Source organism: Rhincodon typus, chromosome 27 (genome assembly GCF_021869965.1).
Source record: "Rhincodon typus isolate 14 chromosome 27, sRhiTyp1.1, whole genome shotgun sequence".
Taxonomy (NCBI): domain Eukaryota; kingdom Metazoa; phylum Chordata; class Chondrichthyes; order Orectolobiformes; family Rhincodontidae; genus Rhincodon; species Rhincodon typus.
The window spans coordinates 13,639,788-13,654,637 of NC_063358.1; the positions used below are offsets into that span (position 1 = coordinate 13,639,788).

Consider the following 14,850-nt stretch of genomic DNA (forward strand, 5'->3'; position numbering starts at 1 on the left):
ACATCCCAGGGTAATAAGAATCATGGACAGGGATGCAGCGACATTAATGTAAGCAAAACATCAAATTAAAATCAAAATCAAATCTGCAGAACCAATTAGATTCCAAGTAGGGCTTTGAAGAAAATAGGAAGAACATTGAAGATGCCTCAACTCCAAGCTCCTAAAGTTCTCACAATTCAGTAACCATTGCAAGATTGGAAAATTACACTGGTTCTCATCTATTCAAACAAATAAATAGAGGAAAATCAGGGAACTATAAGCCACTTAACCTGATATCCATTGCTGGGAAATTACTGTCTTATGTAAATATTGATGGAATTACTGAGCACCTTGAAAGTTTTCGGTTATCAGAGAGAGCCAGCATGGATTTGTGAAAAGTCAACAATGAATGGATTTGATCAACATGACAATTTTTTTTTTGAAGAGGTGACTAAAATAGTGAACAGAGACTGCCAAAGTTATTTATATGGACATCCAGAAAGCATTTGATAAAGCCCCTCATGAGATACTGTCAGCCAAAGTTGAAGGTCACAGAACTGAAGAAAAAAATTTGACTTAAGAAATTTAATGAACGCCACCAGACAGGCAGTGGGCATAACAGGCAGATGCTGTAACTGGTAGAATGTGACTTATGTCCCACAAGAAAGTGTGTTGGGACCTGAATTATTCACTTTGAATATTCATTCTTAAATGTATGTTGGAGAGCCACAGACCCAATTGTGCTGATGACAAAGACCAGCAGCATTATAAATGATACAGAATGGAAGTGTTAATATTTCCGTAGAATTTAACACATTAAGTGAATGGGCAGAACTATGGCAAAATGACTTCAATGTAAACAGTGTAAACACTTTGGGCCTGAAAAGGATTGGTTACAGTACTTCCTAAATGGTGAAAAGCTAGAAAAGAGAGAAGGCTGAAAAAGAGACAGGTTTCCATCTACAAAGATCATGTGTGCTGGCCTTTATAGTTAGAAGACTGGAATACATAGGTTAAAAGTCATGCTACAGCTATAAGAAGTCTGGAAAACGTCACACTTGTGTTCTGTATTGGACGCCACATTTTGTCAAAAATATAATAGCTTTAGCAGACGTGCAGCATAAATTTAGAAGATTGATACGTGGACTTTATAAGCTACAGTAAATGAAGAAATTGCACAAACTGAATTCGTATTCCCTGGAAGTTGGAATATCAAGGGATGATTTCATCATTGTTTTCAATGTATTAATTGGAATATAGAACAGCTAGAAAATAGTTCTATGGGTTGAGGAACCTAGGACAAGAAACTAGATCTTTTAAGTCAAATTAAGAAACAGTTTTACATGCAAAAGGGTAGGAAAGTTTGGAACTTGTAGATGCAGTATTCAGTTGTTAAATTTTAAACCTGAAATTGATAGAATTTCATTAACCAAAGCTATTAAGGGATACTGGGCAAAGGTAGGTATTTGGAGTTAGATCGTATATCAGTTGTGATTTAAAATGAATGACAGAACTGGCTCGAGGGCTTAAATGGTCTCTGCTGTTTCTATGATTTTGTTCAGTTCCATTAAAAAGCTTTTCTCTAGTTTAACCAGTCTCACTTATCTGCAGGCAAGCCATCCCACATCCTAAACAGTGTTTAAAACAGAAAAAAAAAAGATTTTGTAAAATTATTTCAACAAAACTAAACCAAACATTGGACTGGTATGTACTGAGTGTAGCTGTTTACATTTTTTCTAAATCAGTTCACGGACTCATGGTCTCCTCATACAAAGTTTCAGACTGCACTGAAACACTTCCCCACGGCTGGACATTCAGTTCCAGAACATGGAGTTTTCACAGTGAGCTCAAGCAAACTTGCTTGATAATATTTATCCTGCCACTGTTCACAATAACGCAATCTTAAATACCAACCTCATGGTCAGTGGATACAATTTTACACCATTAGAAAGAGGGTTGAAATAAACAGTTGACAAACCCAAAATATATTTACTAATTAACTATATTCAATAAATTTGTGAAATCGTACAATTGATGGTGTGCATTTTACAGACAATACTTAAAGCAATAGCTCAATGTCAGCTCCTCACCTGCCAGAGCAAGAAGTCGCTGAGTCGCACCTCCCCAGATGTGCGGATCAGTAGGTCTGGGTCTGGAGAGCTGCTAGAGTACAGGCACCTGCTCAGCAGAGACTCCGAAAGGTCACTGAAACAGAGAAGAGCTCAGATGAATGCTGTGCAATAGAACAACTAGCCCTTTGATACAATTTTCTAAAGAACAAGACAATGAATAGTGCCTTCCCATGCATGACACTAATTAATCGGTTTCGTGAAAGCTCGAGTTTGATCAGACCGTATCAGTACGTGCAAAAAGGCAATACTACCTGGGTTTCAATAACCCTTCTTCAACACCCAAAGCCATCTCGCGAACTGCACTGGTGATCTCATGCCGAGAGGTGTAGGCGAAGCACACATTCAGAAAACACCTGCAATAAAGTGGAGAAGTTAAATGAAACAACATCGAGGATCGAGTGCAAGTGATGAGGGAAGAAGGTGCTACCCTCAGTCGAAGCAAGCGTTAGAGACATTCATCTACTCCTCATCAACGGACACGTAGACACACACACACAAACTGTGTAGTAGAATGTCTTACTTGTTGTAACTCTGTGTTGCCAGCACTGCCTGTGCAATCAACTCTTGGATATCAACAGGTAGCAGGGTTAGGTTTCCTAAGACTCTGATGCAAACACCATGTTTCTTCAAATTTTCTCTGGAAAATTCAAAATAAAAGCATTTACTTTAAAAAAAAAGCACCTATTGGGGCAACTTTACATTCGATATCCAGGAGAAATCACAACGCAATAATTTTAATCCCGATGATACCACCACTGTGCCCAAGTCTATGGCAGCTCAGTTGGTAGCACTGATCGGAGTCAGAAGATTCTGGGTTCATGACCAACTCCAGAATTTAAGCGCAAAAGTACAGAGGAAATGTACTGTTGGGGATATCCATTTTGGATGAGACATTAGAGACTCTGACCACCCTCTCTGATGAGCATAAAGCTCCATGGTATTATTTTGAAGAGAAGTATGAGAGTTATCCAACTGTCCTGACCAAAAGGTACACCTCAATCAATATCAGATTACCTGGTCATGATCACATTGATAGGTAGAAAACATTTAGGAAGGATGGGAAAATAGAAAAGGTTGGAGGGGCAGTCTGTTAGTTAATAGAGGGGCATGATCCAAGTTCAGAAAACCAAGGTGTGTATAAGGTTTGGTAGAAATGATACAGAAGGCAAGAAGTCACTTTTGGAAGTGGTGTACAGCTTCCTCACAGTACCACATGGCAGAATTGAGCAAAAAAGAAACAATGTGACCTGTCAGAAAAGCACAGTGATAATCATGAGAGATTTTAATATACACATTGGCTGGAAAAGTCAGATCACCAAAACAGCCTAGGTGAGGAGTTCATAGAATGTTTTCAGGATAGTTTCTTAGAACATCTTGTTCTGGGGCTGACTAGACAGCAAACTGTACTAGATCTGGCACATGATAAAATTAATTAATAATCATAGCGAAGGCACCCCTAGGTAGAAGCAACTATAAAAGAACCACTTTTTACATTCAGTTTCAGGGAGAGAGAAGTTTGAGACTTTTTAAAATCTGAAAAAGGGAAAAGGGAAACTACAAGAGTATGAAAAAAACTGGCTAAAGTGAACTGATAACTTGGTTACGAAATAGTTCACTAACAATGTGGTGACAGATATTTAAGGAAATATTTAAGAATACACAGAAAGGAATAAGGGATGGACCCAACATCCATGGTTAATTAGAAAGATAGTATCAAACGAAAAGAAAAAGCATATAATCATGCAAAGACAGGTAGCAGTTCAGAAGATTGGACAGAATATAAAAACAGCAAAGAATAACCAAAAAATTAAAGGGGGAGGAAGGAGGAATAGGTACTAAAAGCTAGCCAGAAATGTCAAAACAGATAATTAACATTTTCTATAAATATTTAAAGGAGAATGTGAATGTTGGTCCTATAGAAAGTGAGACTGGAGAATTGATAATGGAAAATAATGAAATGATAGATGAATTGAATAGGTTATCTTGCATGTCTTCACTATAGAGGAGAACTGAGGAAGGGCTACTCGACCCAAAACGTTAACTCTGATTTCTCTCTTCAGATGCTGCCAGACCTGCTCATCGTTTCCAGCAATTTCTGGTTTTGTTTCGCCATAGAGGGTACATCCCAAAACCATGATAAATCAGGAAACAGAAAGAAAAAACTCAGAAAATTACAATTACCAGAGAAGTGAAACACAGTAAGTTGCTGAGGTTGACAACGTGCCTGGGACCTGACAGATTTCATACTAGGGCTGTAAACAAAGTGGCTAATGAGATAGTGGATACATTGGTTTAATTTTCCAAAACACCCTTGATTCAGGGATGATCCCATTAGATTGGAAGATAGCAAATGTAACTCCTTTAATCAAAAATGGAGGGAGACAGAAAGCAGGCAACTACAGATCCAGAGATAGTAGGAACTGCAGATGCGTCAGCCTCTCTGCTCCTATGATGCTGCTTGGCCTGCTGTGTTCATCCAGCCCTGCACCTTGTTGTCTCAGAAACTACAGATCCAGCTATCTTAACAGTGGTCAGAGGGAAAATGTTACAAACTATGATTAAAGGTGATATAGAAGCGCACTTGGAAAAGTTCAAGATAATCAGGCAAAGGCAACCTGGGTTTGTGAAAGGGACATCAATCTATAGGAGTTCTTTGAGGCAGTTAACATGTTGGGGTTAAAGAGGAACCAGTGAATATACTGTACCTAGATTTCCAGAAGGCATCTGATAAGATGTTATATCAAAAGTTATTGTGGAAAATGGTGTAGGAGTAGCTGAACAAGTTGATTAAAAATGCCTACAACAACAGATTGAAGGTATGGTTCACAAATTTGCTGATGACACAAGATAGACAAGGAGGTAAGTTGTGGAAAGGACAGAAGGAGGATAGAAAAAGATGGAGTTTAAGCATGTGGGCAAAGATGTGGGCAACAGAATATAATGTCGAAAAATGCAAAAATATCCATTTTGGCAGAAAAATAATATAAATAGGACTTCATCTAAATGGTGAGAAATGGCAGAGAGGTCCAGTGTCATCACAGAGAAATTGCAAGATCAGCATGCAGTTGCAGTATGTATTTAGGAAAGCTAATAGATGGTTATCATTTATCACAAGGGGAACTGAATACAAAAGTAGCAAGAACAAAAAAAAAGTTGCTGGAAAAGCTCAGCAGGTCTGAGGAAGGGTCACCAGACCTGAAACGTTAACTCTATTTTCTCCTCCACAGATGCTGCCAGACCTGCTGAGCTTTTCCAGCAACTTTGTTTTTGTTCCTGATTTATAGCATCCGCAGTTCTTTCGGTTTTTACAAAAGTAGCAAGGTTATGCTTCAGTTATACAAGGCCCTGGCGAGACTTTGTCTGGTGTACTGTGCATTGTAATGGTCACTTTATTTAAAAGGAAGAATGTAAATGCATTGGAGGCAATTCAGAAAAGATTCACTAGACACATAAAAGAGATGAGTGGTTTATCTAATGAAAAAAGATTGGGCAGGCTTATATCTGCTGGAGTTTAGACAAGGTGACTTGACTCAAACATACAAAATCCTGAAGGGTCTTGTCACGATGTGTGGAGAGATTGTTTCCTCTTACGAGAGAATATAGAACTAGAGATCACTATTCAAACATCAGGGGTCACCTTTTTGTAACAGATGAGGCAAAATTTTCTTTTGAGGGTTGGGAGTCTTGGAATTATCTTCCTGAAAAGACGGTGAAAGCAGAGTCCTTGAATATTCTTAAAGCAGAGGTACATAGATTTTTGTTAAGGGGGTGAGAGGTTGTGAAGGATGGTGAAAAACGCGGATTTGAAGGTACAATCTTATCAGCCAAATCATATTACATGATGGAGCTGGCTCGAGGGACTGAATAGTCTCCTACTGCCCCTAAATTGTATGGCATTTGTCATTCTAAATTAATATGAGAAACCAGTGTCTGATCTTTTGCACACTGGGGATGAGGCAGTCCATATCTCTTCACCACAGTAGTATTTACGTACTGTTATAACTTACATAGATACCAACAGGATTCAGGAACAAAACAGGAAATCCACTGGACAGAAATCTGGAATGAAAATTCTCTGATTTCCTTCTCTGATTTCATGAAGAGAAGGAATCCTGGCTGATTTCCCTCCTCTAAACTACGTACCAGTGCAGTCCATGAACTGGAGGCCTCCCTGCTGATTTAAGTGAGTCAGCATCACACCTAAAATGGCTAATTTACCACTGAGCCATCAGGACTGTTGTTGTGGGATGCCACTGCCCCAACAATTTATTTCTTTCCTCAGTCCTTATACCTTTGGTCAGGCAAGAGAAGGTTTGTGAAGGTACAGAGGGGTGCCTGGGGTCAGCCACAGGGCGTTGTCAGAAAGGTGATGAAATAAAAGTCAGATGCTCCAGTTTTGATAGCGCAATTTATAGTCATTGTGACAGAGCAACACAGAAGGGACCTGTTATTAGATTCTGCATAGTTAATTCAATGTCAGTGCAATTTTACAAAAGCCTACTGTTCCTCAAGGAGTCTTGTGAATTTCTGTCGTGCGAGTTCCATCAGTCCATCCACTTCCTCTTTGGAGCGCTTGAAATTCTCAATACTGAAAGCATAAACAGTCACCTCTCGGATATTCAGGTTCAAACACCAGCGAAGGGTCTGCCCAAACAAAAGTAAACAGTGCAAACCTTGTCACTTCAGTGTTACACCTTACACAGCATCATCTCAATCAACAACCTTTATTCCTGGGCCTCTTCATTCCCATGTATTGCGATCGTTCTACCCTTCTCATTCCAGGTTTAGGCAGATCAGGGAGATAATTGCACGGCTTGAGGGATGGTGTAGAAGGGAGGGGACATTGGGATCACTTTTGGGAAAGAAGAAAGCTGTTCAGAAGAGATGGGCTTCATCAGAGCAGAAATAGAACTAATCTGGTTGAGAGAGTAAATAGTATTGAGGGGGTGGATTTAAAACTAGTAAGGCAGGGGGTGGATTAGCTAATGGGTCTAGTTTTGGAAGTACCAGAGAGGGCAAAAGAGAAGACGGGGAACAGGGAAAAAGAAATGAGGGAAGATTGAGCGTTGACAGTACACAAAGAAATGGTCGCCTTCCAATGAGTAAGAAAGGGACAGCAGCAGGATTAAAATTTATGTATGTAAATACAAAAAAAGATTGTGAAGAAAACTGGGGAACTGGAAGCAGAAATTGCTCTAGGGGGATATGACAGCAGCATGACTCAAGCCAGAACAGGACTGCATACTTAACATCCCAGGTTATAAGGCTTTTAGTAGCAACAGGGTGGTAAAAAGGGAGGAGGTGTAGCAGTCTTGGTCAGAGGTAGTATCATTGCCCTTGAATGAGATGCAATTTCTGAATTAGAACCTATATGAACGGAGGTGAGAAACAGCAACGGAGCTGTGACCTTGTTAGGTATTTATAATAGACTTCCAAATACTGGGAAAGAAATAGAGAGTATTTGTAGACAGTTTATGGAAGTTGCAGAACAAGTAAGGTTGTGATAGTCGGTGATTTCAATTACCTTGGGGTAGCCTGGCAAAAAGTTACAGCGTGGGGCAATGAAGAGGTGAAATTCCTGTAATGTGTGCAGAAGAATTTTCTGAAACAGTACTTTTTGGAAATGAGACAGGCCAAGTGGAGAATGTCAGATTGGGGGAGTATTTGGGAAATAATAATCCTAAGATAATACGGTTCAATATTAAAGTTGTAAAGGGTTAAAAAAAAAAGTCAATTATTAGGATTGCCAGGTCCTGATGGGATACATCCTAGATTGCTGACAGAGGTAAAGGATAAAACTGCAGGGCTGCTGACAGAAATTTTCTAGGCCTTTCTGAACTCAAGATTAGTCCCAGTGAACTGGAGGATTGGAAAATGTGGCACCATGGTTAAAGAAAGGGGCAAAGGATAACCCGAGAAACTACAAACCTGTCAGTGTAACATAAATAGTGGGAAAACTGACGGAGGTCAATACAGGAGAAGGTCAATACATACGTACAGAAAAATAAGTTAATACTTGATAGTCAATATGGCTTTATCAAGGGCATGTCATGTTTGACAAATTTGATTGAGCTCTTTGGAGAGATGAGACAGGCAGTGGATGAGGATAGTGCTATGGATGTTGTATATTTAGACTTTCAGAAAGCATTTGATATGATGCGACATGGCAGGATGGTTAGCAAAGTAGAAATGTTTGACAAGGATAGATTAGAAGTTGGCTAAAAAAGATAGGAAGCAGAGGGTACGTATAGATGGGCATTTCTCAGACTGAAGACGAGTTGGAAGTGGTGTTCCCCAGGGAATGGTGTTGGGATCCTTGGTTTTTCTGATTTATGTAAATGATTTGGACATAAAAGTGATGAGGGCAAAAATCTCTAAATTTGCAAACGATACTAAGCCAGGGAGAATAGTGAATTGTGAGGATGAAGCTGAGCAACTTCAGAGAGACATTGACAAGTTGACCAAATTGGCTGACTCCTGGCAGATGAATTTCAATGCAGAGAAATGACAGGTAATGCATTTTGGTAGAAAAAACACAGACAGACAATGTAGGCTCAATGGTACAACTTTTAGGAGAAGGACCTCAGGGGCTCAATTGCATAATTCTCTGAAGGTGGCCAGGCAACTTGCAACAGTTGGTAAGGTGGTTTATGGGATCCTTGGGTTTATAAATAGCAACATAGAACACAAAAGCAAGGAAGTGATGTTTTACCTCTACAAATCATTGGTCAGACCACATTTGAAGTACTGAATTCAGTTCTGGGCAGCTTATTTAAAGAAGGAAGCCCTGGAGACAGTGCAAAGGAGATTTTCTAGAATGATAACAGGCATGAAGGATTTAAGATACAAAGAAAGATTAGAGAAATTGAGCTTATTCTCCTTGGAGTAGAGAAGATTAAGAGGTGACCTTATTGGGGTTCAAAATTGTGAACCATTTTGACAGGGTAAAGAAGGATATTCTGTTTCCAATAGTTGGTTTGTCAGTAATTAGGAATCATAATTTCAAGGCTGCCAGCAAGACAGCTAGAAGTGATTTGAGGAAAATCTTCTTTATTCATAGTTGTTAGGATTTGGAATGTGCTGCCTGGGAGAGTGGTGGAGGCAGATTCTGTACAAGGTTTCAAAAGACAGCCGGTCACATATATTTGAAAGAGATGAATTTAGAAGGCTACGGAGATAGGGCTGGAGGACAAACCTAGCCGAGTAGCTCTTTTGGGAGCTGGTATAGACACGATAGGTCAAATGGCCTCCTTCTGTACTGTAAATTCTATGATTCTGCAGGTTGTCTTGGATGTCAACACCCCATACCTTCCAGAGTCCCTAGGATCCAGGTAAATGGTCAGTAATGTATTTGAATACTAGCAGTTGTAAACTTAGGTTAGTGCGGGAGCATTGAGTTCCTGTCATTTCATTTATTGAAGGCAAACTTAATTTTTTCCTACAAATGATTTTCACAAGATTTTAGTCGCCCTGCCTGTCACAGGGAAACTCTCAAAAGGCAGAAGACTTCAAAGCTCCCAAAATTTGATTTCACACAAACTCCTTTTGATACATCCCTGCCACTTGTCTGGAAAATAAAAAAAAAATCATTTGATGCTTCAACAAAGAAAGGAATTTAGTATTTAGAATGCAATGCTGATTTGCCTCAATACCTCTGCCAGTTTCTCAAAGCCTTGAGAATGACCCTGCTGTCTCTCCACTCGACATTTCTGTGCATAGCGTCGATTTCCGTCCATTATGAATGCCACATGCTCAGGCATTGGACCAACCTGCATAACAGGATTACATGCTCTCAGAAATCCTTACAGTACAAAGACTAATTATTCAGACAGGAAATAAATCAATAGTTTAGTCAACAAAAACCAATCACTGCGCTCCAGAATTTTGAAACAACCAGCTAAGGTCTTTGTTTATACGATACAGAGTGAATACTCTTCTGATTCCACTGTCCCTAACCTTAAGCAAAAGGACATGGTCCGCCATTCTATCAAAAGATCATTTAGGCACATGTTAGTGATAGACAGGGCTCTCCCACTCCCATTGTGTAATCAGCACTGCCAGAGTTCATCAGCTAAAACTGCAGCTTATCTACCAGCATAGGTACACTGCTCACTGCACATGTACTCCACTCTCTATGGTATTGAACTGTAGGATTATTGCAGAATTTGATTTAATTTATAACCTGTATAAAACAACTAGATCTCCTCACATCCTGAAAAAAAAAAATCTGTATCCAGAGAAGCATTTGTTTCCTGCTAACATGAAAGATAACATGAGGAGTATATTCTCAATTACATATAGGGAGGCACATCAAGAGAAACTGGAAGCAGAAATCCAGAGCGAATACGCTACATTTTAGAGAGTGTTTTTCAACAAGGGGTAGGCTACTCAAAAACTAATCCAAGGTTCTGAACAAAATGAACTCAACATCCCTATGGTCAGCTTGGTCAGTGACCATCAACAGGAGCAGAAAAGGACTGAAGCAGCGTGTGAATGAGCTGCGAGCAACTTAAAAGTTTATTGTCAAATACTGTTAAAATGTCTTCATCAACAGGTTTTCCCACACAGTAATTAATTTCTCCCACCAAATTTACCAATCCTTAAAAAAGAAATAAGTACATTTACCTTTAAAATGGATGCACACAACCTTTCCACAGGATTCAGCTCTGCCTCCTGGATCCAAGACATTGTCAGAGATTGGATGCTCTTCAGAGCAGACAGAGATCTGGTAGTATTCTATAAACTGGGAGCGGAATCAATAATGAATCACTGCAGAATCAATTGTTCCACTAGTTCTTATCAACACCTCCTAGGTTCCTGCAGTGAGTAACAAGATTAAAGCAAAGCCCTGTTGTACAAAAAGAAACTGAGCAACTTTATGCTTTTTCTGGTTTTCCCTTCAATCATTTGTACAACAGAAAGAAGTGAATTAAGCATCAACGCATTTACATTAGATAGAATGCTGAGTATTCAGATTACCACGTTTCAGCAAGAAGGCCTTTGAGATAACCAAATTTACCAGAATATTAGGGATATGGGACTTCATATATAGGAAGAGATTGGAGAAGCTGGGATAGTTATCTCTGATTCAAGTAGAACAAAGAAGTATTCAAAATTATGAAATGCTTTGGTACAGTACCTGGGGTAACAGGTTTCTCTGGCAAGTGACTCTGCAACCAGAGATCACAGATTTAAAAACGGTCAAAGAATGAAGACGCAGGGGGAAGGAAAATAAATAGATGTGTCAGAAGCTTTGCTTCTTCCCATGGACAGTCATAAAGATCTGGAATGCACTATCCAAAAAGATATTGATGGGAGATTTTATTGTAATCTCCAAAAGGCAATGGGAATACACTTCAAGAGCATTATTTTGCAATATTACAAGGATAAATTGGACAGCTCCTAAGAAAACTGGCAGAGCTATACCTCTTTCAACATCCTTCACCATGAAGCAGGTGATTCAGCCCAACTTCACACAGACCACCTTCCACCCATCTTCATTTTGCCGTTACCCTCTATTCCTTTCCTCCCTCCCCTGACTGTCTGTCTTCCTTTTAGATGCAACCATGCTATTCAGCCCAATAACTCCTTGGCAACAAGTTTTCCTTTCTAACCACATTCTGGGTGAATAAGTTTCTCCTGAGTTACTCACTAGACTTATTAATTACTGTCTTACATGTATGACTTCCAGCTTTAATTAAACAATAAATTGTCTCTTGATATTGAACTCATCTTCAGCAGGGCGGGTTCTCTGTGTGATTCCTTGCTGCTTCCTTTTGAACTTTAACCCTCACCTGAGCTCGCCCACTGGCCATTCAGAACCAATCGGATGCAAGTCTCCGGATTCCTTCCTCTAATTGGCAGTGGGTCCAACCAATGGGAAATAGCAACGTCACCCATACGGCTGACCGGGATCGAAGGGTAAACTCCGTGTTGAGTAGAGAGTGCCGCCCAGTTTATTCCTCGGTCTCCCATCCCTTTCCCTAAAATTAGTCATTGTCAAGCCCCACTCCGCTGAACTCCCAGGATCGGTCTCTTACTCACCGAGATACCGGCGGCCTGAAGGACAGCGCCTCCGTTATCACATCGACCGCTTCACCACCTCCTTAGCTGGTATCACTGCGAGGGCACCATTTATTGCCCAATTTAACAAGAAATCACACGAATTGTAAACCACTGGTAATCAGTACACAGGATCCTTCTTTCCATCTGTATTAGCTTGCTTAATGTTTAAAATTTTACCACTCAGCCATGGACCTATTTTCTACTGGTGCACGTTTCAAAATCTGGGCGTGTCACCACCCGAGAATTAAAGGGATCGTCATTGCATAAAAGGGAAGGTGTTTTAATAATTCCATCGGCCAACAGTTGCAGGGTCTGTGTTTTACAACACGCAAAGGGGTTTTTCTGCCCATCGTTTCGAAGCCTTTCCAATTATGACGTTTATTAGTCTCTATTCTGTATATAGTTCACATCAGGAAACTCCATTATGCAGCCTATTATAACCAGTTATACTGGTAGGTGACATAGTGATGGATTATAAACACCTTCCAAGGTGCCCTCAAATTCATCTGGACCATTTCTGACAACTCCTTGGAACTTTCCATCTCCATCTCCAGTAACCGACTCACCACTGACATCCATATCAAACCCATTGGCTCCCACAATTACCTTGACTACACTTCCTCTCAACCACCCTCCTGCAAAAATTCTATCCCAAGCTCACAATTCCTGCACCGCATCTGCTCCCAGGATGGGATGTTCTATTCTAGGGCTTCCCAGGTATCCTCCTACTTTAGAGACTGTAGTTTCCCCTCCTCTCTTATTAAAGATGCCCTCAACCACATCTCCCCCATTTTCTGTGCTTCTGCCTTCAAACCCTCTCCGCCAACAACAATAAGGATAGAGTCCCCTTGGTCCTCACATACCAACCTCCAAATACAACACATCGTCCTCTGATATTTCTGCCACCTACAATCAGACCCCACCCCTATCCGCTTTCCACAGGGATTGTTCACGACCCCCCCGTCAACTCCACATTCCTCAACAAGCCCTCTACCACACCCAGTACCTTTCCCTGCAACTTCAGGACGTGCTATACCTGCTCCTACACCTCCCCTCTCACCTCTGTCCGAGGCCTTAAACAATCCTTCCAAATTGGCAGATTCACCTGCACTTCATCTAACCTCATGTACTGTATCTGTTGCTCCCCATGTGGTCTCCTGTATACTGGGGAGGCCAAATGCAGAATCAGGGACCAGTTTGCGGAGCATCTGTGCTCTGCACACACCAACCAACCCGACCTTCCGGTTGCCATCCACTTTAACTCCCCTGGTGACATGTCTTGGCCTCCTTCACTGTCCTGTAAACTGAAGGAACAACAACTCATATTTCACCTTGGGAGCTTACAGCCCAATGGCCTGAATATTGACTTCACCAGCTTCAAAATCTCTCCTTCCCCAACCTGTTCATCTTCTGACTCACCAATCTGCTCCACTCTTCCCACTGACCAACCACAAGAACCCTCTACCTGCATTCACCTATCTCCATCTCATCTACCCTGCACCCCCAGCTCCACGTCTACCCCCCTCCACCCCTCCTCCCTCCCCATTTATTTCTGGGCTGCCTTCCCCCTCCTCAGTCCTGATGAAGAATTTTGGCCTGAAACATTGATGTTCCTGCTCCTCGGATGCTGTCTGACCTGCTGTGCTTTTCCAGCTCCATATTTATTGACTCTAGCTTTCAGCATCTGCAATCATTACTGTCTCCTAGTGATGGGTTATCACAGGTTGCTTGACATACTCGTCTTGGCATCCCACGCAGTGGGTCCCAGTGTACAGGAAGGGCCATAAATAATACTTTCTAATGTGCAGTGCAAAACTGAGGTTAAATAATAAACTATCATAATTAATCCACTCTCAATTTGTCCTCCTCAGTCCCCGCTCATATGATTTTTGCATCTGGTGCTGATATTATTTTCTTCAGTTATTTCCCAGAAGCAAAATTCAGTAAAAATAAACCTAGTATCACTTGGAAATGAATGTGTTGGTGATACTGGAGCTCCATTTTGAAGTATACAGGATGAGTTGGGCCAATAACCCCCATGATCCCCTGCGCTTTAAAAATATCTACATGTAATTGGTGAGTTTTGAGACATACGTCAAACGCAGTGAGACCTGAACATTCAGGCTTGGGCTGACGGGAGGCAAGTAACATGTGCACCCATAAACGTTAGGCAATGAATATCTCCCTTTAATGTTCAACAGCATTACCATTGCCCACCATCAAACATGCTAGGGGTTACTGATGACCAAAAATACAGTCATAGAAATATTTCACTACGAGAGCAGATCAGAAGTTGGAGAATCTGCGGTGAGAATGATGGGATCCTCTCTAACTGACTGGTGAATGAGTTCTAATTATGCTTTAGCAGCCCAGTTGATTGAAACACCATCCACCACCTTAAACATTCACTCCTTGCACCATTGGTGCGTGGTGGTAGTAGTGTGCATAATTGATCGAGTACAGCTCAAGAAGCATATGAATGTACAAATTAGGAGCAGCTGTAGGCCACCTGCATCCTCAAGCTTGCTTTACCATTCAAGATTATCATGGATGATCTCAATATGTTTACCCCCGTAACTTGCCCCCTTCTGCCTTAAAAATATTCAAAGACTCTGCACCACCAGCTTTTGAATAAGAGTTCCAAACACTCATGAAACTAGAAAACTAATTCTCA

At 40.8% G+C, this 14,850-nt stretch overlaps 1 protein-coding gene across 1 annotated transcript; it reads right to left on the reverse strand.

Moving 5' to 3' along the window:
* Positions 1-2,057: 2,057 nt before the first annotated feature.
* On the reverse strand, positions 2,058-12,637 carry dhdds (dehydrodolichyl diphosphate synthase). Its single transcript, XM_048612937.1, has 7 exons — positions 12,156-12,637; positions 10,737-10,854; positions 9,764-9,880; positions 6,613-6,755; positions 2,632-2,748; positions 2,363-2,464; positions 2,058-2,184 (listed from the first exon to the last, which is right to left on the reverse strand). Exons 2-7 carry the CDS (start codon positions 10,797-10,799, stop codon positions 2,058-2,060), a joined length of 669 nt encoding a protein of 222 aa, XP_048468894.1. The 5' UTR covers positions 10,800-10,854; positions 12,156-12,637.
* Positions 12,638-14,850: the final 2,213 nt, after the last annotated feature.

Coding starts and splice junctions, on each gene's coding strand:
- dhdds (XM_048612937.1), bottom strand. CDS start 10,799: ATGTCTTGGATCCAGGAGGCAGAGCTGAATCCTGTGGAAAGGTTGTGT. Junction 9,881..10,736: donor TGTGTGCATCCATTTTAAAG/GTAAATGTACTT, acceptor CCTGTTATGCAG/GTTGGTCCAATGCCTGAGCA. Junction 6,756..9,763: donor GCTTTGAGAAACTGGCAGAG/GTATTGAGGCAA, acceptor TTGTTTGGGCAG/ACCCTTCGCTGGTGTTTGAA.